Source organism: Ipomoea triloba, chromosome 7 (assembly GCF_003576645.1).
Source record: "Ipomoea triloba cultivar NCNSP0323 chromosome 7, ASM357664v1".
Classification (NCBI taxonomy): Eukaryota; Viridiplantae; Streptophyta; class Magnoliopsida; order Solanales; family Convolvulaceae; genus Ipomoea; species Ipomoea triloba.
Window position 1 is genome coordinate 3,773,282 of NC_044922.1, and position 15,253 is coordinate 3,788,534.

Below are 15,253 nucleotides of genomic sequence, written 5' to 3' on the forward strand. Positions count from 1 at the left end.
AAACCTAATTAAAAATGTGAGCTCATTCAATTCATTACCTATATATTGGGCGGAGGCTTAAAGAATCAAGTTCATCATTTTGTTATTGAAATATGACGGTGATAATTGCTAGCTACTTAAGTATAAAAAAACAAAAAGTTCGGTGCACATTTGTTATGTACTATTTATAACATACTTTTGGTGTAGTTGTAAACATTTGATCTTAAGAATCAGTATTATGGCATATCAAGAGTCTCAATGTCAACGATTCAGAGGTATATGCTATGCAACAGTTGAGGTTAGCAAGTGTTACTCTAACGCTTTTCGTATGAGTCTAACTTTAATATTATATTTAAATATTTAATAATGTATTATACTTCAATAGTATACTATTCTAACGCTTTTCGAACCGAATGTACATTATTTAATAGTATAGTCTACACAGCTATGTAAATTATAATGATTAGGCACAGACTACTTAACACAAAAATTCTAATTTTGTGGCATAAAAAAAGGAAATTTTGGTCCTTATTGAAAAGGTAATACCGTACACGTGTATGTCAACAATTAGTATGCTTTACATTAGTGGTATAAACCAAAACTCTCTTTACATATCTTTCCTTAGCCAAATTAAATACGCAAATCATCGTCATCACCAACCAATTAAGTTATATTAGCTCCCTTTCAGTGCAGTGTTATTATTTTACATTTTCTTGATAAAGCTGGTCTTTTCGAACCCATATTTAAGAGTCTCTCACTGCTCTTGTCTTAAATATGAATCAAAAAGGTAAATTGTGAGATATGTTTCATTTAGTTAACATTTTTTAAATGTTTGTATACTAGTGTTCACAATAATGCTAAATCCATACATCCATTTTTTTGTTTCTTGGTGGATTCAAACTCTATACATACCCTGTGATTGCTAACAAGACAAGACTGAGCTTTTTTTGAGTTTGCTTTGATTGCGAGTTTCAAAATAAGTTAAAGAGATATCTTTTTATGAAAATTGTTAAATTAATAATAAGTTCAATATATATTTTTTTAATGAAATTAGAAAGTCTACTAATACCACTAGTTAAAGAGAAAATTTTGTTGGGCTAATGTGTTTGTTAAGTATTTTGTTCATGTTTATTTATTTTATTTCACTTTTTGCATACAACATTTAGTTTTTCCCGATGATCACTACAATAAGTCTAAATCAGATTCAGTCTAAATTGTGCCCTTTGAATTTATTCGGTAATGTATTTATTAGCTGCTCATATATATAAAAATTATTGTGTCATGTTTATGAGCTGAGCTTGGAATATTATTTTTATAATTTTTTTAAAAATAAACTTACAATAATATTATTTTTATGAACTTGGATCCATAATATAACATGAACTCAGTTCATAATATAATTTGCCTTTTTATATAATGGTAAGCAATCAATTATGAGAATTGAAATTAGAAAAATATAAAATTGCACATACACTCCATGTCTCCATATGTATGGTATGTGCGTGCGAGATATTTTTTTTTTTTGTGTTTATGGCATGTCAAATATTGTTGGTTTCATGCATGTAATTAAGCTTCTCATGCCAAGCATGCAACAAACAAAATGGTTGCTTGTTGGCCATTATTCGGCCACTTATTTCTCTGCTTTGGTATCTCACTCTGCTCCCACTGCTACCTTCAAATCACATTAGCTACCTTTTTTAGATTTTCTTGGTTCCTATTTGGATTGGGCTTATTTTTATATTTTTGTTTTAAAATTATACAAAATTAAAGATTTACTGAATGACAAGAAAATAAGTCGAAAAATAGAAGTGGCCACAAGTCAATTCATGATCAAACCAAATTCGAATCAACTCGGAAAAATAAGTGCTTGAGCCTGAGATTTTCTAGGACCTAGGCCTAGGATGGGACCACATATAATGGGTTGGCCGTGGTCCTTGTGAGTTGAGGCTTGGGGCCTAGGTTCGGAGCTGAGCCAAGACCCTCTTAGACCCAAGCTCAATCATGCTCATATGATTTCTAAATCTTTATCATATTTTATTGATATTCCTTATATTTATGGTTTAGTAGTAATTCTTGATCCAACTCTGAGCTTAAATGAAATGAAAAGTTTGTTAGAAATGTATTATTCTATGTTAGGTTTTTCAACTATAATGAATATGTTCAAAAATATATTGGTGATTATTCTTGTTTGTTAAAATGTTTATATGATGATAACTCTGCTATTTATGCACCACAATCTATTGCTTGGATGGTAGCATTTGCTGTGAGAATCTTGTTCACTTAATAAATTCTGATTCTGAATGCTTGCATTTTCAGAAATATCAGTAATAGTAAAGCTGCCTATTCGCTGTCTAAACTCGAGTCTAGGGCACTCTTGTTCATAGATTTTCAAATGAGAAAAAGTCATTATACTATACAATAATTCAAGTGTTTTCGAAAAGAAAGTTGTATATATACGAGTGTAAAGTCACATCTCTTTCTAATGTGGAACAAAGACTTCTTCCAATCTTTCTCATCTCTATTTTTGCCAATTCAAATAGGTCTATTTGATAATCAATTTCTCTTTCACACATTTATCTGTTTTGAATGTACAATATAACAATTTGTTTTGTTTCACTTCGAAGAACCTGAATACACATGGACCCAACTCAAATAAGAAGTAAACCCCATAAATATTTATATCACAAAATAACTAATTAAAAAAAATAACTAATTAAAATGTTATTTTTGTTATAAAAAAAAACATTATCTACTATTGGACGCGGGTGTTGGTGCATATACCACAAAATAACTACTTAAAATGTTGTTTTTGTTAAAAAACATTATCTATTTGTAAAATTTGGCTAAGAATCTCATTAAATTCCATTTGCTATGCAAAAAGGAGTAATTTTCCTATTTTACCTAACTTTCACATGTATAAGGAATATAAGACAGGATGGAACGGTTGATATGCAAAAAGATTAGTTTGCCTAACTTTCACATGTAGCATCTATACCAATGGTTTTTTGTTGGTTTTTTGGATGACATCAATTGTGCAGTAAAATTGATTTTTTGTGAGGCCCAGAGAAGAGAGAAATAATTTTTTTTTAAAAAAAGGGGAGGGCTATGCGTGTTGAGCACAAGTTGGGAGCCTAGAGGGCTCGTGTAGTCGTGTACTGCATACACCCAAAGGGCGCGTAAATCTCTTTATTATTATTTTTTTCTGAAAATTATGTTTTTTTCATTATTTTTTTTGCTGAAAATTATGTTTTTGTTTTTTTTTTTTTCATTTCCTTCCATATTCTCTTTCCTAATCATACATGCAAAAACTCCTCAAAAACCGCAACTAATATGGATGCTCATAAGACAAAGGATGGGACGGTACTTTCTAAACACCTCCCACCTAGCCTCTCTCCGTGCAAGAAAGGTAACTTTTGCCCTTATAGAGTCAAGACATAGTGTAGTGGTTTGTCGTCTGACTTGATGTTACGATTGAAAACGGCAATGTGGGAGTTCGAATCCTTGGAAACATGAATGCAAAAAAGGATTAAGATGATGGAAGATGTGGATTAGATCCTATATGTGTGTTAGGGTCTGGTGGGCTGCAACTCGCAATTTACCTCTACAATAGCTTTAGGGACAAGATCCTGTGAACTTAGGATTAGTCCGGCAAAGCTTGGGATCACCCAAGTATTTAAAAAAAAAATGCAACTTCCATAACCCATTTTCTTCTTTTCCACTTCATCTCCTTCATTCATTTAAACTCCATTAATGGCTTACTAACCAAGTTTAATCATGCATATGTACTAGCTACCACAACACCATAATAGGTTCTTTGGCTTGGTTGATCCCAAAAGAAAAAAAAAATCAGTGATTTCTGCCTTTTGTGTTTCAAAGTTAAAACCATGCATGTTTCAATCTGATGGAGAAAATAGATTTCTCCATAAATAAAAACGAATGACATAAGGTGATAAAGTATTTGCAGGTAAATAATAAATAAGTAGGACACAAGATTTAATGTGAAAATCAATACGATAAAAATCACGAACACATATACTTAGGTAGCCATGTCCATGGAGTGAAAAAGGGAGAAAAGTACTTAGAAGACATTCTTTGGGATTGAAAATTAAATGAGCCTAAGATCGTTTATTTAATCCCGGGTCCTTTTATAAAGTCATTTCTTGGCAGTTGCAACTTCCCGTATTTTTCTCTATTTTCTTACATGGACTCCTTTCTTTGACTAATATTAGCTCTCCATACTTTCTTGCATGGATTCTTTTTTTCTTTGACGAATATTATTAATAATAATGGAATATTATTCTATCACAGTCCCTTTTTTTTTGTTTAATATTATCTATATATACGTATGAATCCCTCTTGGAATTATGTTAGGCCTCTAGGGTAATCAATTCATCAAAGACTTTAATTTGAAGCTTAGCTTATAAATATGAGGTATAGAATTGATTAGGAGAAAAAAAATCTCACACTAGCTGCACCCTTCTCCATTAATTAAAGTTAATGCCAACAGTATTACCTTTTTTTATAGGATTTGTGAGTTATTACATAAAGACAGATTTATCTAATGTATAGTCTCAAATAGTAACCGAATGCATATAATTTGGAGCAAGATTATTTATTCCATGGACTCCGTGAAACAATAACGTATTCTTCAAAAAAAAATTGATAAATATACTAGCTAGATTTTGCATTACTGATGCATTTGGTTACGTTTTCTTCTCACTATGGTAAATCGTGTATCTCTATTGACCTATAGATCCAAAATGTTTATATACTAGTACTTTGCGACTGTTAACAAAAGAAAAACTTATAAATTATTTTGGGTTGGATGACCCGCTTAGCTATGTTGTGAAGTTATACATTTTCTTTTCCTAGTACCTTTTAATCATTTTTTTAAAAACGTGCATTCAATCCATAATTATTACCACACATGGGGGCATTGATATGTTTTCATTTGAACCAAATTCTATTTTATTAACAATAATATAGTTCAAGCACTCAAACGCAAGTTTTTGGATAGAGTCGTCAAATTGTGCTTAAACTAGTCTATCGGGCTAGTCTGTTTTGCCTGTCAAAAAGGTGCATTAGGCTTTGAATTTTATGACCCGTATTTTAGCGGAATTGAACTTTTAGCTCGCCCACCAAAATGGTTGCTTTGGCGGCCCGCCTAGTATGTATACGTTATTAATATTAGTGTGTGTGTGTATATATATATATTTATTTATTTATATTGAAAAATGTATTATTAATTAGTAGATTATATAAGTTATTTGTTATTGACTTAGAGATTAACAAATTATGTATTTGATTCTTTATTAGGACTTATTACTATATTAGTTATTATTGTGTTTAACAAATTACAAATGTATTAATAAATCTTTAAACAATCCAAATTATTTTAGTATAAACTTATTAACTTTTTATATTAATATTTATTTAAATTTAAAACTTTTTAAATTTAGCGGGCCCTGCCAAGGCCCGTGTGCGGTCCCTTAGGCCCATATAAAGTCTACCCCCGTCATATGGCGGGCCCCACCCCCACCGGCCCATTTTGATAGCTCTACTTTTAGAATATACTGGCAGACAGTTTTAGAGAGAAGGCAATCGATTTAGAAGTGAAAATTGATTTTCGTAGTATGAAAATTCTACCCAGCATCAAGGGTTTATATAGAGGATTATTAAAATTTAGCATTCAATGGCACAATAAATATAATTTAATAATCTTGATTATAACGTTTGAAACGGTTATACTTATTATCATAATAATATTTTCGATTAACAAAATTAACTACAATTAATTCATACCGACCATTAATAACATGTTTCAAAACATGAGTAGCCGAAAAGTCCGTACATTCAAAACGTGAATGATCAAGAAGTCTGCTCATCATATAGCACCTCTCAGTGCTATTTTAATTACCTTAAGCCTCTTACGGAGGTGCTAATTACTTTCAACTTTCCGGAGGTGTTAAATTAGCACTTTTCGGATGCATGCCTACCGAAAGGTTGCTGCACCACAAAAAATTTGGCATAACTATAGCTAGAGCTTGGTCACCCTGGAAAAGAATTTCTCGCTTCATTTGGTACGTATCGTAGTTGGTACTACGAGTAGCTTTTGTACCAATAGCAATTAACTAGAAATTAATCACAATAAATAATAAATAAAGAGGCTAGGAATTAGACTTAGATACATGAAAAAAGATAAATAAATAAATAATGTACCACAAATGAAGACCAAAATATCAATAACGTGCTTCAATTCAATGGTACTAGCTCAAATATAAATCTTAAGAATTAGAGGTGACTATAAATCAATTTATAAGTAAATTAATATGAGATAAAAGGCGAAGGCTAAATCAAGATCAATCATGTATGAGACTAGATTTGGTCGACTTTACACATTTGGGACCCATGTCTAAGTTTAGCCCCCTCCCACCTCCTACCTCCTAATTGTACTTATTCATGTGCATTATTGTAATTTAATTGTACTGTTCAGCTTTAAAATTAAATTAACCTAGGATAAAAGACGAAGGATGAATCAATGCCAACCATGTATGAGACTAGATTTGGTCCCCTTTACACACCTGGGGCCAATGTCTAAGTTTAGCCCCCTCCCACCTCCCAATTGTATCCATATGCATTGTAATTTAATTGTTCAGTGGGTGGAGTTTGATTCTCATACAACAATATAATTAAATCTAATTTCTACAAATTAAACATACAATAAATACGAATAAAACGGTCCTAATTGACACAACTCCTAATTGACCCTGTTTGGTAAATGATTGTTAGTTGATAGGTGTTAGCTGATTAGGTTAAAGGGTATTACTAGTTGATAACATTAGCTGATTGTATAAAGGTGTTTGGTAAATTAGTTGTTAGCTAATAGTTGTTTGGTATAATTTGTTTTCTTAAAAAAAGTTAATTGAAAAAGTTGTCTTGAGCAACTTTTTGCATTTTAGCATTTTGGAGTTATAAAAAATTGATTAACCAAATACTTATATTGATTTTTTTAATTAAGTCAAACAGCTAATAGTGGACAAATAAGTTAAAATTGTTTGATAGGCTAACTATTTTACCAAACAAGGTCACAATAAATAAGAATAAAACGATTCTAATAGACACAACTCCTAATTGGAACAAGTTGCATTTAGTGGGCAATCATATTTTAAGTATTTTAGATTGTTGACTTAATAATATCCATAAGGTTCAATTCTTAAATTTAACTCTCTGGGAGAGTTGTTTGTTGTCTTTTCCAATTTGAACCGATTAAATATGAGCAACTTAAATTGATTTATCTCATTATGGACGTTCATTAATTAGAATTATACTTGGACTTTACTTAACTCACAAAGAAAAAGAAAATGGGAAAAATGTGCACACTATATATTAGTTTTATTACGAAAGTGGAATAGTGCCATTGCTTTACGCCGCTTAGCTTCTTTTATTTATTACCCAATGCATGCTTTGTTTATCTCTCAATTTATACGTGATTAATATTTAATTGTGTAATGGATTTGAGCTGTGAACAACGAGAAGCTTATAAGAGTTAGACTATTTTAAAAGGCTACTTACAAATCACCAAGTCTTATATATGATATTATCATCGAATTGTGATTGAGAGTTATTTAGACTAAATGATTAGGTGGATGAAGGGGTCCCATTTTATTCTTAACTTAGTTGATCTGATGCTATAAAATGCACCGTAAAACTTTTTCATTTCATTAGATAACTTTTATGAAAAATTAAAATTAAAATCTTGTGATTACTAAGTTAATTGTCCAATTAACTTAACTGTGATGGCTCAAACTACATTTTCATATATCTAAATATCTAGGCAAATTATGCTATGGACACGGGTCCGCCTCTAGGCAAATTATGCTATGGACACGGGTCCGCCTTGCATGGTGGACCCAGGTCTATGTTCACAATTTTAGAATTTTATATTCATAATTTTAAATCTCAACATACAAAATTATATTACTCAATATTCACAGTTTTTGAACTCTATATTCACAATTTTGTTATATAGATTCAAAAATTGTGTTATACTATTGAATACAGAGTTTAAAAATTATGAACATAGAGTTCAAATTATGAACATTGACCTTGATCCACCTTGCAAGGTGGGCTTGAGTCCATGGCATAATAACCGAAATATCTAATATAATATGGTGAGTATTGGTAATTTAATTATCACCATAAACAAGCCCAATTTTCTTTTAACCATTAATGCAATACTAATTAATAACTCAAAATAATAGTTTAAGTGGTAAATGAGTTTTTTCATGAGAACGGAGATAGATCTGAAACGTGATTTACATTACTCATTTATTTTTTAGTACCAAGAACATTAATTATGATACCATCTTGTACGTCATCACACGGAAAAATTTTATTATTTAAAGTAGCCCACAAAATAGGCCATTACGAGGATATAGTTTTCTTTTTCTTCTTTCCACTATAAAGCAATTGTTACATTCTCACGGTCTACCATGCACATAGTAGATTCAGTTTAAATTATGTATTTATAATTAACAAATTATCTATATTTAGTTAATAAATAATGTACATATTACAATTATATATCATGCACCTTCAGTTTACTTATAGGTACATAATCGGTTTATACATAGTGTGTTTTATACATTCGCAGAACTAATACCCAGGTTGTCAAAAGTCAAATCTGAAGGAGCTGGACTATCTCACTCTGAGTGATTATGATGTACTCCTGTCTTTTTGAGTTCTTTAATCTAAGATTTGAGTTATTTTGCTTTCAAAAAATAATATGAATGCACTATGAGAAAAGAAAATGCCTTGAAAGGTTGAAAAAAGCGGCTAAGTATGTAGAGCATGATTCTTGTACCAGAAGCTAACGAGTATAATTTTTTTTTATCAATGCTCTCTTAATTGAGCTCATCGCTCTGGGTTTTTCTAAAATGTAACTTACTTTTCGGTTATACATAGATGAATGAAATTTACTTAATGCACACTCCTAGAGTCTTAGATAATGAGTGTAGGTTTGCGCCACCCAAAAAGAATATCCTCCGATCTTTCCCCTCACGTTGTACGTTTCCTCTATATATAGTGCTTTCTCCACTCATATTTGCATTGCCATAACCATACACAAGACGCAAATTTAAGGCCACGTTTGGTGTAGGTACAGATCAGAGGCAATATAATCAAATCAAGAATATGGAATGGAAGAAATCTTATTTGGATGCTGTTTTGGTTCCATTGGGGTTCTTGATATGCTTGGGGTATCATGCTTGGTTATGGCACAAGGTTCGCACTCAGCCCCTCACAACCATCATCGGAACCAACGCCGCCGGCCGCCGCCTATGGGTCTCCGCCATCATGAAGGTATTATCACGCGCCGCCATTTTTAATTTCTTCAATTCTTTAATTTGCATTCATTTTCTGCATTTTCATCTGGTATATATGTAGTAGTTAATTAGCACACAGCGATTTGTGCTTGTTTTCTCGTGGAGTTTTGCCGCGTCTGAAGTGGATACGTTAATTCCATTTTTTGTCTGTCTTAGATTTATATGTGTCAATCCATTTTTAGTTATTTTTTTATTGTTGCATGACCATTTTTAGTCCTCCATTGAGAAAATCATTAAAATGTCGTTAAATACAAGGACATTTTGATCGTTTTTTATACAAAGTAAGTTGACATGTTATTTTTTTTATGTTTACTTTAAAAAAAATCAAAATTGAAGACTGAAATGCTCTTGTATTTGACGAAATTTAAACTTTTTTTTTTATGGAGGACCAAAATGGTCATACCACAATAATACTAGGATCAATTAAAAATTGATGTTTTGAAAAAGAATAACTAAAATGGACTGTCACCTATAAAACTTGCTAGAACCAAAAATGAAATTAACTCATTAAAGTTTTGTTGAAATGAATTTTCGTATAACAATTATAACCCCAATGACCAACTTAAATTGCTCATAGATGGACTCAAATAAAAAGATCAATGAACAATTCTATCGTGTGATTACTCAATCAATTATCTAATAATCAATTTGGATTGATTTATAACTTATACGCCGAACATAGTGTTATTTGATCCGATGTATTTCCTGCCTTATTTGATTCAACAAGGAATTCATTTGATCCACTAAATAAATTTACCTTAAAAAACTACAATTTTTTATATACATAAAATGCATGAAATGATGTCTTAACCAAAAACCTCATTCTAGGTAAGTAATCTCGAATGTCAACAAATTTGATCGCATGAACACAACTTAAAATTTCTCTAAAAAATATTTTGGTGCCCACGCTCACAAACACACATGAGGTAAACCGTACTAAAAAATCTTGTACAATAAATCCAACCAAGAGAATATTAACAAGAACTGAACACGCAATTTTCTGGTCTAAAAATCATGTTTTGTCACTTAGCCACCTCTTTCGAGTAGATTTTAAAATTTATATATTGGTATATATCTGTGATTGAAAATACCCAAAAGTATTAAACATTGCAAAATGTGGCAATCTTAACAACTATAATTTTCTAAAATTGATATTTTATTTATGTTTTCTTCTATCCTAGGTCTCTTTGGTCATCAATTCTTTGTCTCCGTTTTCTGTTGGGAATGAAAGTGTACATGTGTAACGTGCATAGAAGTTGAGTGTGGGTGTCTTGTTTCAACTCTACTTATTATGGCAACTAAACCAGAAAGCTAGGAAACCCAATCACACTTAAAATGAGCACAAGGGAAAAACATTAAATTCAAGAAAGTACAAACTATAGAAAATTGTAACACACTCAAATTAAAGTGAACATCTTGTTGGGTTGACAAAAATTTTAAAACGTGTTTGGTCTAATTACTTGTGTATAGATTATCTGTCATTGCTTACGAGTGGTAGTTAATGTTAATTATCATAGATTATGTAATTAGGTATATCTCATTTTCTTTGGGTGTGAAAAGTAAAATTTTCCGCTCCAAAGCCTCCACGTCACACCTCAAAGGGCTGTAAAAAAATTAAATCACAATGACTCAGCATCTCCTTATGTGAGAGGATGATCCCGCGGTGCCCACAATGAGACACCCTCATAAGAGGGCGAAACTATCACACTACAGCTGTCAATATTTTATCATATATTCCTAGGTGCAATCTTCCACACGGGAATAGGCATATCTCATTTTCTGATGTTGTATGTAAGCAAAGGAGTAGTTGTATGTAAATAGTTTAGTTTTTAATAAAATTGTGTATCATTCTTATTGTTGTGCGGAGGCCTAGAGGGCCAAGTCCAGTTGAGGTTAATAGTTGGGGGGTAGAGTGACTGATGGGCACTTGGGGGGACACTTAATTTGTTAAGTTTTTTTTTAGTATTATTGACCCGGTTACATGTAATATCTGTCCATATATACTTTTTCAACTTACTGACTCAACGAGTCAATATCGCATTCTGAGGAGTGAAAGTCCTATGAGAGGTGGGCATTCAGATGAAGTATGCATGATTTTCATACTTGTATGGCCACGTGTTTGGTTTTTGCCAATATCTTTTTAGTCGAGTCCGTTGCACATGTTTTTTATGTGTAATTTGAAAGTGGGTTGTTATACAATAATGGGGTTTACCTAGTGGGCATGTTCACTTTAATTAGTGGTTGCGGGTAAAATATATTCCCGACAACAATTAAAAATATTTTTTTAAAAAGAAGATAAATTATAAGATAAAAAGGAAGGGGAAATAGAAAAGGAAGAAGGGAATAGTTTATGAATTTTAAATTGTCAACTAAAGAAATGATTACTTAATCAAGTTCTTAATGACTTACACCTTTGAACAACCTGTTTTATGTGTATCCCACTATACTATAGAGTGGGTAGATAGATAAGGTACTTAAGAATGTCTTTTGGCCATTTTTTTAGGTTGGTTGTTGCTGTTTAGTGGTTTTCGATGAAAACGTTATATTAAATTTTATTTGTATAATTTATAATTGATCAATTATCATATATTTGTATTCAAATGAGAAAATTCATTTATAAACCCATTTATTCTAATCATTTTATATTTTATTATAAATATCATTTTCACATTTTAAAGTTTTCTTTTAAAAAAAAAATTCTCTCCTAGTGATCGAAATTTATGACTCCGACTTTACACCTTGCAATATAGATCATGCAGGGTCTATGGGATAATTTGCCCATCTCTTTCTATATATGTTATTCTTTCCATTTTGGCCATTATGCAATATAATCCAATACGTCTCTACAAACCATGCATGGAAAACTATGGAAACCATGTCACAAGCAATCATTTTGCTCTTTGATTTACACCGTACCAAATTAAGGTTGCAACGTGTGTGGACAGTATATAGTGGTTAAGTTATTATGAACTAGTGTTACTTGTTAGAATTGAAAATGAGTAGGATGCAACAAGAAAACAGGAATTGAATTAAATTATAAAATATCTTAGTGAAATTAAAATTTAATCCAATTAATTAGCTTTTTTTTTTTTTGTTGAAAATCCAATTAATTAGCTAGTTAAATTAATATCATTCAAAATTTGTTGATAATTATGGTAAAAAAAAAATTTAACTTTTTGACCACCGTTGGAAAGTTAGGACTCATGTTTGTTCACCAAATGTTTTGACCACCAGCCAAAAATATTGTCCAGTACTAGTGGCCAGTAAAAGTGAGAAGCAATTTTTGAGAAACGAAGAAAATTCGGAGTCATTGTACATCGAATATATCTTGCCTTGTAATTTTAGTTAAAAAAAATGACTAAAATGAAGTAAACCAGTCTAGGATGTATGTCCATAGATAACCAGTTCAAACCAATAAGCAATTTTACAGATCCTAAAAGTGGTCAGAACTCGAATTTGACCAAAAACCCTCAATTTTTAACCATTTTTGGGTGCTCGAAAATTGAAAAATTACCCACATACAACATTTGATCAAAATTATGTGATAGCAGATTAGCCGCTCTGATTTGTTACAATGGTCAATACCGCATTCATTAAACCTCGAACCCAAAACCTCCGATATGGGAGAGCAATTTTGTGCCACTAACCACAATTCCTGGCCAATTAATTTAAATTATTTATGCAGGACAATGAGAAGAAAAACATATTGGCGGTCCAAACCCTCCGAAACATGATAATGGGGTCAACCCTAATGGCCACCACCTGCATCCTCCTCTCCTCCGGCCTGGCCGCCGTGATTAGCAGCACCTACAGCGTCAAGAAGCCGCTGAACGACGCCGTGTACGGCGCCCACGGCGAGTTCATGGTGGCGCTCAAGTACGTCACCCTCCTAATCATCTTCCTCTTCTCCTTCGTCAGCCATTCCCTCTCCATCCGCTTCACCAACCAGGTCAACTTCCTCATCAACTGCCCGCCCGACAACCTCGGCGTGGTGGGCCCCGACTACGTTGTCGAGCTGTTAGAGAGGAGCTTCGCGCTCAACGTTGTGGGGAATAGGCTGTTCTATGCGGCGATTCCGATGTTGCTTTGGATTGTTGGCCCGGTTCTTGTGCTCTTGTGTTATGTTACTATGGTGCCTGTGCTTTATAACCTTGACTTTGTTTTCGCCCAGCCTAAGGGGGGGAAGTTGGGCCATTTTCATGATCATGATCATGAGATTGGGAATGGGGTTTTAGCAGTGTAATTAATAATATGGGGAGAAATAACATATAAATGGATGGCATTTGAACATATAATTGGTTACCAATTATTGATCAACAATACTAGCTTTATTATTCTAGACCCAATTTGTTTTCTTTTTTTTTTTTTTCGAGAGAGATTGAAAAGCGAAATCCGTAGTCACTGGATGATGTAGAGCCGTCAAAACGAGCTTTGTCCACCCCCAACAAACTAACAACTTAAGAACACGAGAAAAAAAAACACACAAACAAAGATTGGGTGGCGGGGGCCGCCTAGCCCACGGCCTAGGGGCGGGGCAGGGCAGGGCGGGCAAAACCTACGCCCGCCAAAGAGTAGAATTTTTTGGTATGTCCTGCTGGCCCATTTTGAAAGCTCTAGTCTGATGGTGTGTATTGACTCAATCTATGTAATAGCCTGGCCAGAAATCAAATTAGGAAGGTCATGCGTGACATGCTCGACCAAGAGAGTATGGATATATGCTCGACCAAGAGAGTATGGATATATAAGAATCGAACCCATGACTTGTTTACTAAAACCATATTTCCAAATTAAAAATAAAATAATAAAATTTTTATCCATTTTTTTTAGAATTTGGAGAATCCATCTAATGAATAATGTACATCATTCTAGTTTATAAAGTACACCTTACCTCATAAGTTTCATTATTCTAATACATAAAGTACATTATTCTAACTAATAATGTATATTATTTTAACTCATAAAATTTAACGACGTCGTTTTAAACTGTGGTCCACACAACCAAAATGCACACAATAATTTGCCAATGGCCAATCATAATATAAGAATTTGCTATTTTTATGACGTTGGAAGACCACATACTGCTTGACCGCTTCCGCGACAAAAACATCTCCGCCGTCATTATCTCGCCCATTATATTATAGTTAAAAAGTAGAAAAAATAAATAAATAAATTATTATATATAGGTGCACCTTGTTATATTTTATGATGTTCCACACATCATATGTACTCAGTCTGATCTGCACAATCGACAATTTCTTGTATGGACGCAACTAAGCATGCAATCATGTTATAAAGAATTTCTTTTACTTTTAGCATATGTATGTAAATCTTAGCTTATTTAAAGTGGGGTGGTGTTATATCTTTTTTCTTCTTTTTTTTTTCTTTTTTTTTTTTTAATTTAAGAATTCAACATTATTTTCTTCTCTTAATCTTCACCTCTTGACTAGCTGGTAATTAAAAAAAAAATTCAATCGAGCATGTCACACAAAGTCTTTCTAGCTTGTGTGGTTTATCTAGCTTTCCTGTATGGTTTGCAAATTATTACATAGGAGCGAAGTTTACTCATTGCACATCCTCGAGTAGTAGCAGTTACAAGTTTCACTCATCAACAATGAATTGAAGATTGTAAAGTATACAATATTAGAATTGTTCAATTAAATGAAAGATAATTTAATGGAATGATTGTTTGATTACTTTTATTTAAAAAATTGCATTTCAAAATGTTGATAAAGAAAAAAATTATACAACGTATGAAAACATGTTATAAATAGTTGTAAAATAAACATTTTTATTATTGAATTATTATTAACTACAAAATATTTCTTTATAATTATAATAATATTAATAATAAAACAAAAAATAATAGTTAATAATAATAAGTAATAAAACAA

At 32.1% G+C, this 15,253-nt stretch overlaps 1 protein-coding gene across 1 annotated transcript; it reads left to right on the top strand.

Annotated features, from left to right (window-relative positions):
- The first annotated feature begins 9,095 nt into the window (after positions 1 to 9,095).
- LOC116025022 lies at positions 9,096 to 13,708 on the top strand. Its single transcript, XM_031266074.1, has 2 exons — positions 9,096 to 9,339; positions 13,048 to 13,708. The coding sequence occupies exons 1-2, from the start codon at positions 9,172 to 9,174 to the stop codon at positions 13,603 to 13,605; spliced, it is 726 nt and encodes a 241-aa protein (XP_031121934.1). The 5' UTR covers positions 9,096 to 9,171; the 3' UTR covers positions 13,606 to 13,708.
- Positions 13,709 to 15,253: the final 1,545 nt, after the last annotated feature.

Excerpts from the sequence above, each read along its gene's own strand:
- LOC116025022 (XM_031266074.1), top strand. The coding sequence starts at position 9,172 with ATGGAATGGAAGAAATCTTATTTGGATGCTGTTTTGGTTCCATTGGGG. Across the intron at positions 9,340-13,047 it reads GGGTCTCCGCCATCATGAAG|GACAATGAGAAGAAAAACAT; the intron begins GTATTATCACGC and ends TTATTTATGCAG.